The sequence below is a fragment of the Sarcophilus harrisii genome, chromosome 3 (assembly GCF_902635505.1).
Source record: "Sarcophilus harrisii chromosome 3, mSarHar1.11, whole genome shotgun sequence".
Classification (NCBI taxonomy): domain Eukaryota; kingdom Metazoa; phylum Chordata; class Mammalia; order Dasyuromorphia; family Dasyuridae; genus Sarcophilus; species Sarcophilus harrisii.
Window position 1 is genome coordinate 585372621 of NC_045428.1, and position 19277 is coordinate 585391897.

The window sequence follows — 19277 nt, forward strand, 5'->3', positions numbered from 1 at the left end:
TGGGCATGTTTACAGAAAAGCTTCGAGAAAACCCATGAGGCACTAAAAGATATTTAAAAGGGCCAGAGGTTATGAATTCGAATCTTGCCTCTGGCACTGTATCACTTACTGTCTTGGGGTCTCTGTTTCCCCATCTGTAAAATGAGGGGAGCTGACATTTGCTTACTTGTCACTCTGGGACCTTAAATGGGACCCTGAGGAGAAGATTTTCTCTCTTTGAGTCTCATTTCCTTGTCAATAAAATAAAGGGATCGAATTAGCTGGACTCCAAGCTCCCTCCAGGGATGCTAGGTCACTGGTGCCTTAGTGCATAAAGCATTACTTTGACTGTGTGACCCTGGGGAAGTCACTTAACCTTGTTTGCCTCAGTTTCCTAATTTATAAAATGAATTGGAGAAGGAAATGGCAAACCACTGCCGAACCTTTGCCAAAAAAAAACCCAAATGGGTTCAAGAAGAATCGTACATGACTGAAACAATAATCAAGTCTCTTTATGGTCCTAAATAGGACTCTGGTTAATCACTTGTACTTAGAAGCTGTTTCTTTGTCAGGAAGAGGAGAGGTCCCATTCAGCTCTAGCTAGGAACTACAAATGCAGCTTACACTGGCCTCTAGATCTAAGGCATTTTGTAGTATCTATCACTACTGTAATAGTGTCTATTTAAATGTCTATCCCCTTAAATAGAGGGGACTGACTCAGCAGAGGATGAGGAGGTTAGCATTTGTCCTTTTGGGGAAATGTGGCACACGGTGGCCCTTGCCAAGCACCAGCTGCTAGCTCGTCCTCCCCTCTTCATCCAAGGTCTGTCCTTGAGAAATAGGAGTGAGACCCAATCTGTGCAGGCTATTTCTTTGTCAAGAAGGGGATCTCGACCACAGGCTGCACTAACTCAGATGTGGCAGGTCAAGTCTCCCCAGCATCCTACTAAAAGTAGGAGGAGCTAGAAGTTGTCACTCAAGGAGGGACAATGTAGTAATGGGAAGTTCAGAAATAGAAATAGGCAAAGGAGAAGAAAAAAATCTAAATTCATAATAGCTTAATTATAATTAATTAATTATAATTATAAATATTTATAATTAATTAATAGATATATAGTTATGTGGGAAAGCTAAGTAGGTGATTTAAATTTTTAAAAATAAATTAATAAAAAACAAATTAAAAAATTAAAAATAAAAATAAATTTTAAAAAATATTGAAAGACATATAAACAAGTAGCTCCCAAGACTACCTAGACCAGGAAAGAAGTATAAAGAATGCAAGTTATTAATGAAGTAATACTTGCCAATTTTTGAAAAGAAATATTAATTAGGTTTAAAAAAATAAACTCACCTCAGAATCATCTTTAAGGCTGTCATGTTTCCGGGTTGAGGAAATATAAGCAACTAATAAAGAAAATGATGAGAGAAGTTCAGTTTTTGTTTTTGTTTGGTTGGTTTTTTTCAGCATTAAAGACCCCCTGCCCTTAAGATTAATGTTTGCCGGTTCTTAGCTTGGAGCCTCCATCAACTAGGAGCTGGTGGCTCTGAAAGGAGAATCCTTAAAATTCATAGTAAAGGCCCCTGATTGACTACCTGGTAGATGAAATTAAGATACCGTAACTTGACACACTGCATTAAAATCAGGCAGATTTGTGGGCAAGTATCTTGGATTGGGCTGAAATGGGGGGAAGAGGCGCACAGATGGTAGCTGGGGCTCATGGATGCCGGTTCCCAAGTTGTGGCTCTCTCCTAGATATAACTACCTCTGGATTTCATATAATTCCCATTCTGGCTTCCTGCCCAAAGAAAGGGCAATGGGATACTAATCCCATACCCAATTCCTTTCCCTTTATTTATTTATTTTTTTAGGACTTCCAGACAAGAAAATCATAGCTAACTAATGTCTTGTCTCCAATTCACCAATCTAAGTCATTCGTGTCTAAAATGTGGACAGATTCACCCCTTTTTTGGGGTCCAGGTAAGCAGACAGGATCCAGAAAGATTTTTTTTAAAGGAAAAAGGATGTAACTATGGTGTCATTCTGTTTCAAAAATCAACAGAATAAGAGCCAGTTTCAAAGAAGAGAAGGAAGGATACATACGTCCATCAGTTTCTTCGGAGGGAAGGTCGACTTCATCGTTTTTATCATCTATTTGAGGTTCTTGGGAAGGCATCACCGAATCCTGGCAAAAACAAATGACATCACAATGATTCATCATCATCATCAACTAATGTAAACTGGACAGGAGACCTTTCCTCCCTCCGCCAGCTCCAAGGCAGAAAAGCCTGGAGACTGAAGCTCCAACTCAGTGACCTTCTCCACTGTTCGTCCCCTGACACCAGCCAGATGAGGGGCCAACTGGCCCAAACTCCCTATGGCCCCCAGAGGCTCTGAGGCAGAGAAGGACAAGAAGGGAAGGAGGATCCAGACAGAAATCTATAAAGATGACCCTGGGTGAAATCCAGGTCTCCATTTGTTGTTTTCCTTGTTTGATTAGATGTCTCTAAAGTCCCTTCCAAGCTCTCAAATTATGGCCATAAGGGTCTGTCTGGACACCATGTCTGAAGTGACTTCTGCCAAAGAAGAGACTGAGGTCCTCTCCAAAATGTCATTCTTATTCTTGCTTCAGAACCCCAAAGCCTGGATGTAGAGAAAGAATCTCAAAAATGGTCCCAGAAATAAGAGGCAAAATTTCTTCTCTTCTTCATAAAGAGCACGGAACCAAAGCCTTTTACAGCCCAAAAGCTCATGCTCCCTTATATGCACTGGATAATCCTCCATTCCTCTGGGCCACACAAATCTACCCATCTAAAAGACAGTTAAAACATTGAGAGCTAGATCAAATTAGGTGAAATTCAGTATTATCATGAACTCAAAGATCTAGACCTGGAAGGAACCTCAAAGGTCATCAAATCCAACTTCAACATTTTATACATGGGGAAACTGAGGCCCATGGAGTTGAAGAGATTTTGCCAAAGTTGTAAAGTTACTAATGATTTGGAAGGGATTCAGAAGCCATCTAAGCTAATGCACTCATGTTGCAGAAGAAGAACCCAAAGGAAGTAAGATCATTTGCTCAATTTCACACTCAGAAGGGTAGAATCTGAACCCAGACTTCAGATTTCTGAGTCAGCATTCTTGGGTGGCCAAATATTTCTTCTGAAACATGAATTCATTTCTTTTTTTCATATGAAATAGGTAAAAGGATCGAGACATCAGAAAGAACAGAGTTCGAATCTCACATCTTAACATTTCCAAGCTAATCATTTTACTTCTCTGGGCACTGGTCTCCTAAAATATAAAAGGGACCTGATGAACATCTTTCTCCAAGGACTGTAGTGAGGTTCTGTGAGATAACATATGTAAAGCACTTTGGAAATTGGAAATCAAAATGCCCAAAGTTATGGTGATCTCCAGGGAAGGATGGAGCTACCAGTCCACTAGAAATGAGGCTCCTGCCAAGTCATGCAATAGATAGAGCACCAGCCCCATAATCAGGAGGACTTGAATTCAAGTCTGATCTCAGATACTTACTGGCTGGATAAATCACTCAATCCCCAATGCTTCCCTCCTCCCCCACCCAAAAAGAAGAAGAATTGCAGCTGTGATCCCTTCCACACACTTTGACCAAGCTTTTATTCCCCGCTCAGCTCCTTCTGGTGTTTTCACGGTGTGACATCAAAAACAAATTAAAAACAAACCAAACTTCAACTCTACTCCTGATCATTAATTATACTTTAACGAAACCCAGGAGGCATATGGAGGAGATAAAAATTCAAATTCAATTAAAGATCTTGCTTATTCATTCTTATTACACCATTCGAATGGGGCCAGTTGGCAAGACGAACATGTCTCCAAAGCCTATTGGAACGTACAGTGATGCCAAGAATCCAAGACGCCGAAAAGCTTGTGTCTGGATCTAGAGTTGAACTTGATGAGTTGGAATTGTGTCTGGGTCACGTGCACGCTTCTCAAGCTTGGACAGACTATTGTCTGTCTGGGGACCTCAGTTTCCCCTTCTGTTAAAATGAAGAATCAGACCACATCGTCTCCCTTCTGGCTCTAAGTCTTGATTCATGATATTGACCTTTGTCCGATTAAAAGGTCAAATTCACTTCAGCCATTGTGGAGAATGGGTTCATAATTGCCTCAATAAAAGAAGAGAAAAATTCACCTAATTTAGAGTATGGGGCTTTCCTGGAGCAATATGCTAGGGCACTAAAGTACTTCACGAAGATTGGCACCTATCATGTGTGAGTAGGTTTTACAGCATGATTAAGTCCTATTCAGAGTTGAAGAGATTGAGGTTAAGTCATAAAGGGACTTTTCTACTATCATGATTACCCAGATAAGAAAGCAGAATTTGAACTTAGGACTTCTCAGTTCTTTAAAACCAACAAGACACTTCATCTCTTGGAGTCTCACTTTGTTCAACGTTCGGACAAAATTTAGAACAAAGATGGCCCAATAACAGCATCTGGTCCATAGCATGTTAAGAGCTGTTCCAAGATGAAAAGTCAGAAAAAGGAGAAATAATTTCCCTACAAAAGAGGCCACATATTCATAAAAGACAAAGCAATACAAAAGATAAGAAGAGTAGAGGGAATGGAAAGTCAGTTTGATTTTTGCTTCTGAGGCTGCCTTATCTGGGGAATCATGAGAAAAAGAGACTCCAGTCCTCAGCCTCAGTCTCCTCATCTGTACACTGGACATCAAGATTTCTGTCAACTCCTTCCCCCTACCAGCCCAATGAGATATGTGAACTACTGTGCCCCCTGATAAGGGGGGCATCAGAAAGCACCCAATTTGACTCTGGCTTCAGAGGCATGCTGCGTGATGCTTGGCAAATAAATTAGTCATTCTGAGACTCACTTTACCCATCCTACAAAATAAAGTCACAGTGGTGACGACATGAGATTAATCTCAAGAGTAAATCTTAAAGGTCTATTTTTTAAAAAAAGCCAACCATCATCATCGCCATTAGAGAGAGAGTACAGAGCTCTCTTTAGTGATTTGTAAAGGTTTTGACATTGGTCCAAAAGACAAATTCTATAGTTAGTAAAAATAGTATAAAACTAGCATGTTGAATTACTCTTGGGGGGAATTGCCATTATTATCCCCAGAGGACATAAAATGAAACCAAATCTCAGAGAGGTGACTCATTTGCCCAAATAAACTATCTGAGGCAAGATTCAAATCTTATTACTCTGCCCAGCACTCCACAGATAAGACCGGGCTGCATTGCTCAAAAATATTTCAAGGAGCCCAACCCTGAAAACATTGTGACAGCACGAACCACTGGCCTCCCAATGCTGGGTCCCTCTCCCTTGGATGTTACTTACCATATGCCTTTTGCAGGTCAGTGGTACAAGTATATGACAACGTTTATGGACCAGTAATTTGCAGTTGATACACTTGTAGCCTTGCCTTCCGAGACCCCATATCCTTTCGCTGCACTGGCCACAGTATGCTCTCTGTAACACAAAGCAAAGATTGATGTAGCACTCACACAATCACCAGTCAAGAGCTCGTTGCTTGTAGGGCGTCATGTAAGACACGGGGGAGAGAAGACAAAATAAGACCCGGTGCTGCAGGCTTGGGAAGTTGTGTGCCAATTTTATATACCTATATGCCCAGGTCGCATACAAGTTTCTCAGACAAAAATGGGTCATGAGTGGAAAAAGTTTAAGAAGTCCTGCTTGACATAATAGTACACAGAGACAGAGAAAGGGACTCCTAAGTCCCAGAGAAGGGATATAATCTGATACACTGTCTGAATCACCTATTTAAGCAAGGCCAAATTAGTGTACTTATTTTATATCCTAAAATTAATTTTTAGCCACTCATCAAATTTGCTTCCATACCCACAATTGGGGAATGGGATTAAATACAAGAGAATCTTACTTATTTCTGACTTGTTGCCGCATTTATTTATATCAGAATCACTATTAGGTATCACCCCTATGCCAATCTATCCCTATCATTGAGTATAACTTTTCAATTCCATTTTTTAAAATCTATGAATTTATCCTATGGAGATATATATATGTAGTTTTATGTCTATCTGTCTCTCTCATGTGCCTGTGTGTCTATAACTAATCAATCATTCTATCTATCTATTTATTTATGTGTGTGTGCCTACATGGAGGTATTTGGGGGCAAAAAGTTCCCATAAATACCAATATTAATAAATATTGTAAATCCCCATAAATACCAATATTAATATTGGAGGGACAAATAACCAATATTAAAGCAATATTTTTTCATGGTAGCAAAGAACTGAAAACAAAATTGATGCTCAATGAGTAGAAAAAAGCTAAATGAATCATGGCTCATGAATATCACAGAATACAAACACACAGTAGGGAATACTGAAAATGAAAAATTCAGGAGCATAAGAAAAATCAGATGAATCAAAAAAAAAAAAAAAAAAAAAAAGGAAGTAGCTAAGGAAACAACCAACACAATGATTATAACAATATAACTAGAGTCGAAAACAGTCAATTTCTCCAGAAAAACCCATGTTCTCAAATTACAGCAATAAGAAGCCCTCCCCGCATATATACACCCTGTATACTAACAAATTTTATAGAGGTGGAGAAGGGGCCCAAAACTACATGTAATTTTAAGTCTTTTGATTAATAGATTTTGTTGAACTCCCCCCATACTTCTTTATATATTTAGTTCTAAAAGATGGCTGAGGGGGATTAGGTTATACAAGGTTATAGAAGAAATGGGGGAAAAAAGCACAATTTGAAAAGAACAAACATTTAATGATGAGAACATAGATTTAGAACTAGCAGGGACCTTAGAGTTCAGTGAATCTAAACTACTCATTTTATACATAAGAAAATTACTTGCTTGACATCCCAAGTCAATGAAGGGTTGTATTGAAAGTTGAAACCAAGTTCTGTGACTCTAATATAAGATATTGTCCATGGAAGGACCCACCAGTCTAGTCGTGGAAGGTCAGAGTTTACTTGGCTAGCAAAGCCTGTGCTTTCTTTTAAGAGAGGGTAGGTCTCCCAGCACACCTAGTCCAACCACCGGGTACCACACTATGAGAATGTTAGATTGAACATTCAGCTAGTTACTTTTTAGTCTAGGCAATCCAGCAGTGAGGACCAGATGGGCACCAGCCCAAAGAGAGGATGTGACCTTTGTGTGCCTCCAAATGCCTTTCAAGTTGGATTTTGCCTCAAAGCTCTTTGCTGATTCATCCTCAGTTTCTCAGTGGGGTCAGGGAAAAGTTGCTAAGATTCAGAGCCCTGCTCATAATCACAGAATATCAAACGTGGGCAGAGACCTTAGAAGAAATGTATTCCAACTTGTAGCTGAGGAAGAAGCATCTTCAAAAGTCTTTTCTTGAAGACCTACAGTGAGAAGCAAACCTCTCCTGCCTGAGGCAACCCTTGCCTCTTCTGAATTCTGTAATGTGAGGAAATCTTATTCCTTTCAATTCCCACCCTTTTGATGCTGTTTCCGACATTTGGTGCTGAACAGAAGGAGCTGACACCTTCTTCCATTCTTCAATTTCTTGAGAACTATTCCTGTGTAATCTCCATCTTTCTTCCCCGCCACAAAACACACGCTTACCCTAACCTTCTTTTCTCCAAGAAAAATACCCTCAATTCCTTCATCTGGCCACAAAACCCTTTGAATGTGGAGACCTGCTGTTTGTCATCTTCAAATTATATTCTTTAACAACTTATATTCACTTAACAATAATCAAAACTGTAACTAGTCTATAGCAAATGGGGCTTTACCAGTTTACTCATCCTACAAAATATAGACAAGAACTTCTCCATCACTAATGATGATGATGAAATGAGATAGGTACATAAATTTTAAAAGACTATTTTAAAAAGCCAGCCATCACCATCATCATCATCACTATTAGAGAGAGAATATGGCAGCTTTCTAGCTTTCCTCACTTCAAGTCAGAATAAAATGTTATCTTCCATTTCTGGTTCAATATCTTTCTTCTGGGATTATATACCTATACACACACACACACACACACACACACGCATATATATGTATGCTGTCTACCATTACACTAAGTTCTCCCAGAGACAGAGACCCTGTTTTTTGCATTCTTTGTAGCCCCAGTGCTTACCCCAGAATGGGCACCCTGTAGAAACTTATTAAATACTTGGGAACTCTAGAGACATGGGGTACAATCAAATCTGGCTACCACCTTCGATATCTCATTATCTACCATATGCCAAGCATTATACTAATTATTTTAAAATATGAAATTTCAAAAACTCAGATGAGGAAACTGAGGAAACAGAGATTCAATGCTTTGCCTAAGATCACATGAAGCATGATTTGAATTCAGACCTTCCTGCCTCCAGGCCCAGTGCTCCATCCACCCAATTACCAAGCTATCCCTAATATGTCAACAAAAATTCAAGGTTTCTATGAAGGCAGGCTCAAACTAAAAGAGAAGGAGAGGGAGGGAAAAATGTCTATGGGTACCATGCTGAAAGACTGGAGAGTTGTTGAATTTTTTCCCCCTCATATTTATTTTTTAAAAATATTTTTGGTCATAAAAGATAGCTGAGAGGAAAGGGGTCATTGTAGTGAGAGGAAAAGGGTATGGAAGAATAGCAAAAACAAAAACGAAATCAAAAACATAATCTGAATATAACAAACATTTAATGATGGAAACAGAGATTTAGAGCTGGCAAGGACTTTAGACGAAACTATGCATTTTATGGATAAGAAAATTTCTTGCTTGACAAGACACAAGTCACACAACAAATCCCAGATGGACAAAGAAGAGGAAATCAGCCTGACAAAATCCGCCATTAAGGAAAGAGATGTTCTCTATCAGTAAGCAGTAGTTTTTTAGGACAATGTCCCAGGGAACACTCGCAGACTCTAAACTTGCTGAGCTGGGACTCGTCTGTATGCACAGCTCAAGAAGGTTCTGATGATAATGAGATCACAAGTGTGCAGCTAAAATAAAATCTTTTTTTTCTGATGCCTATGTGTATATTTCGTCTAGTAGATGATAGTATATTGACTACCTTATGGGTTCAATCTATTTATGAGGAAGGGAGAGGAGAATGTATTGATATAAATTTTAAAAAAAATAGCAAACTTTAAAGCACATTATAAATGTCCCTTAGGATTATTATTTTAAAAAAATACTAAAAAAAAAAATTGCAAGCTTTAAAGAACATTATAAATGTTCCTTAGGATTATTATACAAAAAAATAAATACTGCTCAGATGGTGACATGACCTTAGATAACTAACCTATTGAAACCTGACATCCCACTGATTCTAAAATTATTGTTCCCATATGTACCATCAACAAATCTACTTGAGCAGAGACTAAAAGACAGAGAAAGAAGGTATTGAATATAGCAGAGAGTAATGCTTTTGGAGAAAGAGATCTGGGTTCGATTCCTGCCTTGGTAACTTCAGGCAAATCACAAACCTCCTTTGGACCTCAAGTTTCCTGCTTGATGAAATGAGTTCATCTAAGGTTTCTCAGAAAAGAGCCCGGAAACAAAGTGGGGGAGATCAGATCCTATTTAGAAAAGTGCATGATGCTCTCAGTAACCCCCGAGCTTCTCTCAGAAAGCAAAAGTCTGACTTTTTAACACCAATATTCCTCTGCTGTGAGCAGCCCCACAAGTCTGTGAATCATGGGATGTGACGATCAAGAAGAGACACCATTGCCAGCGGCCCAAAGGACAACAGAGGAGACCCAGGCTGGTATAAATAGGCTGGGGCTTGTTACCATCGTGACCTGCAGAAAGCAATGTTATAAAAGAGCTAATGAAGGACGTGTGGGGAGTCTAGTTAAGCCAGGTGGCCTGGCCTGGAGTCCAGAAAGCTGCTCTTCCTGTCTAAAACACAACCCTAGGGGCAGCTAGATGGCTCAGTGGATAGAGCACCAGCCCTGAAATCAGGAGGACCTGAGTTCTAATCTGGCCTCAGACACTTAACAGTTCCTGGCTGAGTGACCCTGGGCAAGTCACTTAACCCCAACTGCCTCAGCAAAAAAAAAAAAAGAAAAGAAAAAGACAAAAAAAAAAAAAAAAAAAAAAACACAGCCTCAGACACTTCCTAGCTAGGAGACACTGACCAAGTCACCTATTCCTGTTTGCCTCAGTTTCTTCATCTATAAAATCAGCTAGAGAAGAAAATGGTAAACCATCAAAAAAAAAAAAAAGAAAAGAAAAGAAATGGGGTCATGAAGAGTCAGACAAATTCAATTTCTCAGTTAGTCAATAAACATTGTATTGACCAGGTGCAAGGCAAGAAGCTAAAGACTAGGGATACAAAGAATGGTCAAAACAGTTCCTGCCCTCAAGGAGATGACAGTCTAATGGAGGAGACCATGTGCAAACAATGAGATACAAACAAGACAGACACAGGATGGGTTGGAGGCAACAGATAGAAGGAAGCAGGTCTGCAAAAGTTTGCTGTACAAGGTAGGGTTCTGGGACTTGAAGGAAGCTGGGGAAATGGGAAACAGAGATAAGAAAGAGATAATTCCAGAAATAGGCTTCCATATTAGAGAGGTGTCTAGGCCAGATATCCATCTTTGCCCTTTCCGACTGTGCTCTTCCATATCAACCAAGATAGGGATGATTTCCACCTCCCAACCCCCTTTTCAGCTTCCTTTAATGTATTGTTTTTTAATTGAAGGCAAGAAATGCTTTTAGTATCTCCAGCACAATGTTTTACAAACAGTAAGTGCTTAATAAGTGCACATTCTCTTGAGATTCCAGCTCTGAATCCTTGATGTCTTTAAATTGGAGAGAGAGAGAGCAGGGGTTGGGTTTTTGCTTGTTTGGATTTTTATCTTTTTAAAAAGTATCTTCAATACTTGGCTCAGTACCTGGCACATACTAGGTGCTCTCTAAATATGTGCTGACTTAACTGATAACAGAAGACAACTGAAAATAAGAGCTACACTCAGAATTACAGGAAGGCCTGCAGCAAGTTTGAAGCAATCATGGCAAGACATGAATAAGAATGCACTGATGAGAAGACATAGCTAGGCTTCAATAAGTCTAGGGCAGAGGTGTCCACAAACCAAGGCACATATCCCCTGAACTAATAGCAGCCAGCACTGACCCCAGAATGTCTTCACAATGTCTTCACAAGTTCCATTGGTATTATCCCCATTTTACAGATGAGACAACTGAGACACAGAAAGAATAAATCACTCGGTCACTCACAACCAGGAGTTAGCTCTCCCGAATCCAAATCAAGAGCAATCATGACCTCCTGCAAAAATAATTTAAGTATGGGGGCAGCTAGGTGGCAAAGTGGATAGAAGTCTGGAGGACCTGAGTTCAAATCTGGCCTCAGACACTTAACACTTCCTAGCTGTGTGACCCTGGGCAAGTCACTTAACCCAATTACATCAGCAAAAATAATAATAATAATAATAAAATAATTTAAATGTTATTGAAATCTTATCAATAGAAGGTTGGACACCAGTCTTTTTCAGCTCCTGAAACTCATAAATATTGTGCAGAACGGGTAATTGTCTGAGAAGAAGGATCTTCAAAGACCGCATTGAAAAGTACCCTGAATTCTAAGTGATCTTTATGGGCTAGCCTCGTAATTTCAAACCCTGGTGAATGTTTTTTATGGGCTAGCCTCAAACCCTGGTGATTCTAAGGGAATATGAGCCAAAAATCTCCAAAAGCCTCCATTTAAACTAATCTTTAAGGATAACAGCAACAACAGTAATAAATTATGATGAGTTTAACGCCAACTATGTGCCAGACACTGTGCTGAAAGCTTTCTAATTTTATCTTCCCAACAGACCTCAGAGGAAGATGCTATTATAATGCTCATTGTACAGATGAGGAAACTGAGGCAAAAAGAAATTAAAATGGCTTTACCCAAGGCCACACAAGGGTTAAGTAGGAGAGTCAGGTCTTTGGACTCCATAGCCACTATTTTCATGCTCTAACACATTATCTCTCCCTCGCTGCACTCGCAGCCCTACTTCATCTATATTCTTTAGCTAGGGATCCTCAAGTGTTGAGTCACTCAAGTGTTGAATGGATCCTCAATCTGAATTGAGTTCCGATAAAAAGTAATTTGTTCAAAACCATTCATTCACTCATTTATCACTTTATAAGCAGAGGGAAGAAATGAACTTGAATAAAATACATCTCCTGCCATCATCACAGTAATTCATAATAACTAACATTTACATAACACTGACGGGCAATGGGCTAAGCATTTTATGAATATTATTTTATTGATCATCACAGCAGTCCTAGGAGGAGTATTATCCCTTGTGCCGATAAGGAAACTGAGGCAGAGCGGTGAAGTGACTTGCCCAGAGTCACCCATCGAGGAAATACCTGAGGCTGGATTTGAACTTGGGTTTTGCTGACTTAGGGGTCCAGTGCTCTGTCCATTGGGTCACCAGTTTTCTAGTGTAATAAATAATGACACTCCCATATAGATAGTTATCGTATACACTATTGCACCATAAATGCATTGAAAAGGTGCAATACCAGGATGGAGGGGACAGCATCATGTGGTGTTTTCAATGATCGCAATACTGGGTAAGGACTTGCTTAAATGACTCATTCATTTGACAAACACAGGCAGGAAAATTGGAAATTAGATTTAGACCAACATAAAGCAAGATCACACCCGAGAAGGGTGCTATAGTGCAGAGAGTGCTGGGCTTGGAATCAGGAAGAAGACGCTTCTCCCCGAGTTAAAAATTGGCTTCAGACACTTCCCCCTGCCTGCCTCAGTTTCCTCATGTGTCTAATAACCAAAGAAGGAAATGGGGAACCCACCACAGTATCTTGGCCAACAAAACCCCAAATGGGAACACAAAGAATCAGAAATGACTAATAAAAACAATATATGAGTATGTGAAAAAAAATCAGGAACGGATCAGAGATGATTTGATGCAAAAGGCAGAGCGTGAACTTTAGATGAAATAAAGCATTCAAAAGGGTCCTGGAAACTTGGACATAGTTGAAAATAATAAATAACAAAGAAGAGCATGATTGAAGGGGAAAGAGAATAGAGTCCCTACTATGGTCCAAGCCTGTAAAAGGAGGTCAAGCAGAAGGAGGAAAGAGGTGGAGACAGTGTGGTTCTGTGTATGTGACTTTGGAAGAATGGAGATCTCAGTTTCCCCTTCTGTAAAATGGAGTAAGAGAATAGGAAAGGGTAGGGTGGGCTCTGAGTTTTTTCCTACTATGGATCACATCTGCCTCTGGGTCACAATCTTTTTGATGTTTTGGGCCTCAGTAAAATGAGGTTTGATTGGGTGACTTTGCTCTAGGATCCTATAAGAATATAACTTTTTATTCCAATCAATAATATTCCAGGATGGTACAGAGAATAAGGAGATGGTCTTGGAGGTAAGAAAATCAGCATTCAAGTCCTACCCTGAGGTGCTCAATGCCTTAAAGAATTCTCCAAGATGAGAAGATGCTTCCATTGGCAGAGAGAAGTTCCCTGGACCACAGATCCAGTCCAAAAAATATTTTTCTGATGGATTGATGAGGTAAGATAATTAGTGTTCTGGAAGAACAGCCCCTGGCCAAAATACCAGCAGGCCAGAAAAAGCTGTTCTGCCAGGAAGCATTTAGGGAGCGCGGCCCAAGCAACACAATCGGTGCTGGAGAACAGCGAGGACTCACCAGGCCACCATGTTCTCCAGCCCGGCAGGGAATTAAAGACTTACCATAAAATAATAGAAGGAAGGAGAGAACAGGGACATGAGTCATCAAGCCCAACACTCTTCACTTTAGAAATGAGAAAGCAAGAACCACAAAGCCCTTCCCTCCAATCCAATAAACCCCAACAAGATCCCAACAAGGAAGGCTGAGGACTTCCTTGTTAGCTGACAAGAAGAAAAGATGAAGGAAACAAAAAGATGATGGGGAAATTGGAAAGTAAAAGCTGGCAGAAATTAAAGTTAGATTATCTACCAAGATGAATTCCAAATGTATATATGACTTAGCTATACAAGGTCACAACATAATCAGATTAGAACAAGAAAGAAATTTCCTTATTAAGCACCTACTATGTGCTAAGTGTAGTGAAAATATTATTTCATTTGACCTTCACAATAACCCTAGAAGGTTGGTGCTGTTAATGTCCCCATTTTACAGTTGGGTAAACTGAGGCAGAGTGGCTAAATGATTTGCCTAGGATCATAAAGTAATTGAGATTAGATTTGAACTCTTGATCCTACAGGTTCACTGCTATTTCCAGAAGTGTATCCATTAAACCATGTAGGTGGAAAGAGTTCATGATGAGATAAGAGAGAAAAGATCACCTTGGATAAAGATGGGACAACTTAGATTACATAATATTGAAAATTTTTTGCATAAATAAAATTAGTACAACAACAAAGGGAAATATCTTGGGAGGAAATATTTGCAGTAAATTCCTCTGATAAAGGTCTCATTTCTAAGAACTGATCTAAATTTATAATAAAAGTCATTCCCTAAATGATAAATGGTCAAAAGAGAACTACAGGTAGTTTTAGAAAGAAATACAATGTTATTGTGACTTAAAGACCAATATTGGGGTGGGTAGGATTTAGAAAATTTATAGTATATGTATAAACACATATCAAATTAGCCTCTTTTTTTTAGGCAGTTGATGTTAATGTTCAGATACTTTTCATATCATGTTGCTGAAAGTTTTTTGGGTTTTTCTTTTCTTTTTTTTCTTTTTACATTTGAGCACATCAAGTTACAATAAAGTTATTACTTATAGAGGAAAAAAGAGAAATAGGTAATTTTCTGAGGAAGAAATCTAAGTTTTCAACAGGAAAATTTTTTAAATGGCTCCATATAGGATAGAGAACTAGCCCTGAAGTCAGGAGGACCCGAGATCAAATCTAGTCTTGGACACTCAACACTTCCTGTCTGTGGGACCCTGGGCAAGTCACTTAACCCCAATTACCTCAGCAAAAAAAAAAAAAAAAAAAAAAGGCTCTATATAAATCATAATAAACAAAACTAGGTTCTGTCTGACATTGTTTAGACTGGCAAAGATGCCAGAAAAGAGGGGGGTGACAAATGCTGGAGGGACTGTGGGAAAACAGGCACACTAATAATAATGCACCACATTGCAAAGGATTACCTCCTTAACTTCCTCACAGAATTCTGTAGGCTCAGGAGTCTAAGATGTAGCCATCTAGTCCAAACATTGTGGTGTGGTGTGAAGGAAAGACTCCTGCCCTTAAAATCAGAGCAACTTATCCTTGATACAAACCTGATCTTGAAAGGTTATTGCCTTCCCTAGTACTAAGTTACCTCATCTTCTAAAATAAGGAGAATACTAGAAAGCTTCCTTCACAAACTTCTGGTATGACTCCAACAGGGTCTTAAAAATCACAGATTTTGTATTGAAAGGGACTTTAAAATTCTTTTTTTTCCCTTTTTCTTAATTAACTTATTTGTTAGTTTATTTTAAAACCCATTGCTTTATGAATCATGTTGGGAGAGAAAAATCAGAGCAAAAGGGAAAAACCATGGGAGTGATTAAAAAAACAAAACAAAACAAAACAAAACAAAACAAAACAAAACAAAACCAGAAAAAAGAAGTGATCACAGCATGTGTAGATGGGATTCAGGCTCCTTAGCTCTTTTTCTGGAGGCAGATGGCTTTTTCTTTAAGGGACTTTAAAATTCAACAGGATGAGGAACCCGAGTCACAGGTGAATCAGGTGACTTGTCTGACTCCAAATCCAGTTCCCTAATGACTAAACCCTTCTACTTCTTCCACCATAAAGCTCCATAATTATCATCATAAATAAGAACTGAACACCTACTATGTGCCGGCCACTAGGGTTAGCAAGACAAATGTAAAACAAGCTCTGTACCCGAGGAACTTCCATTATGATTTATTATATTTTATAACACTTTATGGAGCGCTTCTATTGCAACGGTAGCTCCAACCTCCCAGATCAGGAAGATTTTCTGTTATCTCTGTGCTGAGGATAAATATAACAAGCTGCTTGCTGTTCCCTGAACTCATGCCATAGAATCCCTCCTACCACCTCCTAATTGATCTGACAGAAGCAATAGGTTTTATAAATATATGCATGGGGGCAGCTAGGTGGTGCAGTGGATAGAGCACCAGCCCTGAATTCAGGAGGACCTGAGTTCAAATCTGGTCTCAGACACTTAACACTGCCTAGCTGAGTGACCCTGGGCAAGTCACTTAACCCCAATTGCCTCAGCAAAAAAAAAAAAAAAAAAAAAATACATGCATGTATACACATATGTATAGATTTTTTTGGTGTACTGGAACATAAGCATCTTGCAGGGATGGATTTAGTCTTGGATTTCCTAGCATAACATAAGTATTAAAGGAAATATTTGTTGACTAATTTAAAAGTCAATGAAGGTTGCACTTTACAAAACTTCCTCAGTGTCTAATTTGAATTTACAAGATTCATGTGATCATTTTTCCCCAGTATAAAAACATTTTTCCCCAGAGCTTTCCTTTTAAAAAGCAGGCTACCTTTACACAGATTAGAAGGGCTTTTTGTGTCTCTTTAGATCAACAAATTTTGAAGGAAAAAAAAAAAAAAAAAAAGCCAAGCTGTTTACAATTTGTCAGCATTAGCATTTAAAGGGGAAGGAAAAAAGGGCCCACAACTGCTCGGGAAGATTTCTTAGCTACTTCTCCCCAAGGACACCAAAAACTAGCTGTGATTTAAAAAAAAAAAAAAATTAAGTTTAAAACACAACAAAACACTATGCTATTATTTTTCTTCTGCCCCCCAAAAGCCTCCAAATTAGTCAGGAAGCGCCTTCAACCATATTTCTATCCCAGTTCTAGGCACTTTTAGAAGCAGAAAGACCAGGAAAATTGACAAAGCTGACCTTTTGGAACTCAAGTGTAAAGAATAGGGGCTTCAGGCGTCACTTCCCATAGGCAAGTCATTAATACTCTTTCTTTGAACCTCATTTTCACCAGAACACAGCCAGCTCCTTGTGAAAGGGCTCACCTCATTTCATTATTTCTAGCAGGAAGCACAACTGCTTTGGTACACATTAGGTGCTTAATAAAGTACAGAGCAGTTTGGAGGAGGACTTGGAGGCGATAGAGTGCTGCATGAGTTAGAAAGATTCATCATCTGACCTCAGAAGCTTACTGTGTGGCCCTAGGCAAGTCATCTAACCCTGTTTGCCTCAGTTTCCTCATCTGTAAAATGGACAGTAATACCATATGTATACCTTTCTCACATGTACCACTGTACAAGGCTGCCTCTTCAGAATAGATTTCCTATCTCCAAGTCATTGCACATCTGCATGTCCCCTAGGCCTAAACTGCTTTCCCTATTAGAATCCTGACTTCCAAGCAAAACTCAGCTGCCGTCTCCCAATCCCCCCAACTCAGCCCTGCGCTTGTTAGTGCCTCATTACTTTATTTATATCCATTACACCAGGTTTCCCACAGGATGCAAGCTTTTTAAGGGTAAAAATTGCTTTATTTGTATCTCAGTAGTCTTTTTTTCTTCCTGAGGCAACTTGGGTTAAATGCTTTGCCATTTCTTTAGTTCATTTTGTTGTTTTTTCCCTGAGGCAATTGGGGTTAAGTGACTTGCCCAGGGTCACACAGCTAGGACATGTTGAGTGTCTGAGACCAGATTTGAACTCAGGTTCTCCTGACTTCAGGGCTGGTGCTCTGTCCTGCTCCTGTATCTCAGTAATCTTAATACCTAACATACAGTAGGTGATTAATAGAGGCGCGCAGATGGACCCATTCCCCTAACATACAGTAGGTGATTAATAGAGGTGCAGAGATGGACCCATTCCCCCTGGTCACTTCATCCCAAGGGCAGGCTTGAGAATTTCAGATACCTTCTTCCTCTTCCACTGTCTAATGAGATTTTGGGACAAGCCCATGTGTGTGACCCAGTGAAGTGGAAAAGTCCTTTCTTTCTTTACCAGAGACAGGTAAGGAACCACGGGAGCATGAAGAGAAAGCAAAGGACATGGTCCGAGGTCCTCTCCAAGAGGGGGTCTGGAGAGCAAGGACTGCAAATGAGAAGCCGGAATCAGATCCAGAGACTTCAGAGAGCATCCCAGCCGCAGCCCCTGAGAGCTGCTCCTTCTCCCCCCGTCCCCCTGTTCCAAGAAACTTTGCCGGGGTCACTTGGCTGCTCGGGCTATCCCTGAAGCTCCATGTGCATCCTCTACATACTGACAGGGAGTACGTTGCCTGCGCCCATTGGAACGGATGAAGGCTAGACCAGGGCTGTGGAATTCTGGGGGAAAGAGCTCCCTCTCAGCCAGAGGAAATTCAGGGCAGACTGGATGGATGAGCAGCTTCTGAGCTGGGCCTCCAGAAAAACAAATGACAATAGGTGGAGATTTTTTTTTTTAAATCTCAGAAAAACAGGAGGTACAGAAGCTTTTCGATCCCATATCACAATTAGAGAAATTGGGCAGATTGATAATCAATTCATAATCTCTACTCTCTACCCAGGAACCTTCCTCTACACAGCTGGCAAGCAGACTTTCCCAAAGCAGCAGACCACAACCCTCCAGGTTCTTGGACAAAGTGTTTCTCTGTGGCCTCTTAAGGCCCTCACAGTCCAGATCCATTGTCCTTTTCAAGAGGCGGTGGGAAATTGGGGTTAAATGAATTGCCCAAGTCACCCAGACTGGATTTGAATTCAGGTCATCCCAATTCCTAGGCTGGTGTTCTCTCTGCTGTACCATCTAGCTAATCCCAACCCCTTTTTTAAATAATTATTTTTATAATTTATTTTTGTAATGTATTATACTCTCTTTTCGAACACACTTCCCATGCCTCTCCCAGTCTACTTATGTTCTCCACATATGAAGTCCTACTAGTTGCTCCTATCCATTTGCACTGGTGGACGATTGTCCCACTTCACTCAAACTCCCCCTACCACCCCTAACCTGGACTGCATTTACTCAATATCTTTTAGAACCCTAGTTTCAGCATAATCCTTCCTCCAGGACGCCACGGCCGCTGGGAAGATGGGAGTTCAAATTCAACATCAAACATTACGTGGACAAGTAGCATAATCTCTATATTCCTCAATTTCTTAACTATAAGTAGAGATAATAACAGCATCTGTGTTCCAGGGTGGTTGTGAGAATATGATGAGATCATATTTGTGAAGCACTTTGCAAAATAGCTCGCACATAGTAAGTGTTTAATAAATTTCCCCCTCCCTCCATCTCTCCCTTTCTCCATCTGTCTGTCTGTCTGTCTGTCTGCCTCCTTTTTTCTTTCACTACAGATTCCCTGAAATTAGCAAGGATTGATTTTAC

The 19277-nt window shown here is 39.8% G+C and overlaps 1 protein-coding gene across 4 annotated transcripts in view; it reads right to left on the bottom strand.

The window, feature by feature from the left end:
- PRKCZ (protein kinase C zeta) overlaps window positions 1-19277 on the bottom strand; it is a 218872-nt gene that overhangs the window by 39223 nt on the left and 160372 nt on the right. For all 4 annotated transcript variants that reach the window (XM_031963008.1, XM_031963007.1, XM_031963010.1 and 1 more), the window contains 3 exons: window positions 5323-5454; window positions 2081-2162; window positions 1331-1383 (listed from right to left, as the gene is read on the bottom strand). In XM_031963008.1, coding sequence (XP_031818868.1) covers window positions 1331-1383; window positions 2081-2162; window positions 5323-5454 — 267 coding nt within the window. The remainder of the gene's footprint in view (window positions 1-1330; window positions 1384-2080; window positions 2163-5322; window positions 5455-19277) is intronic.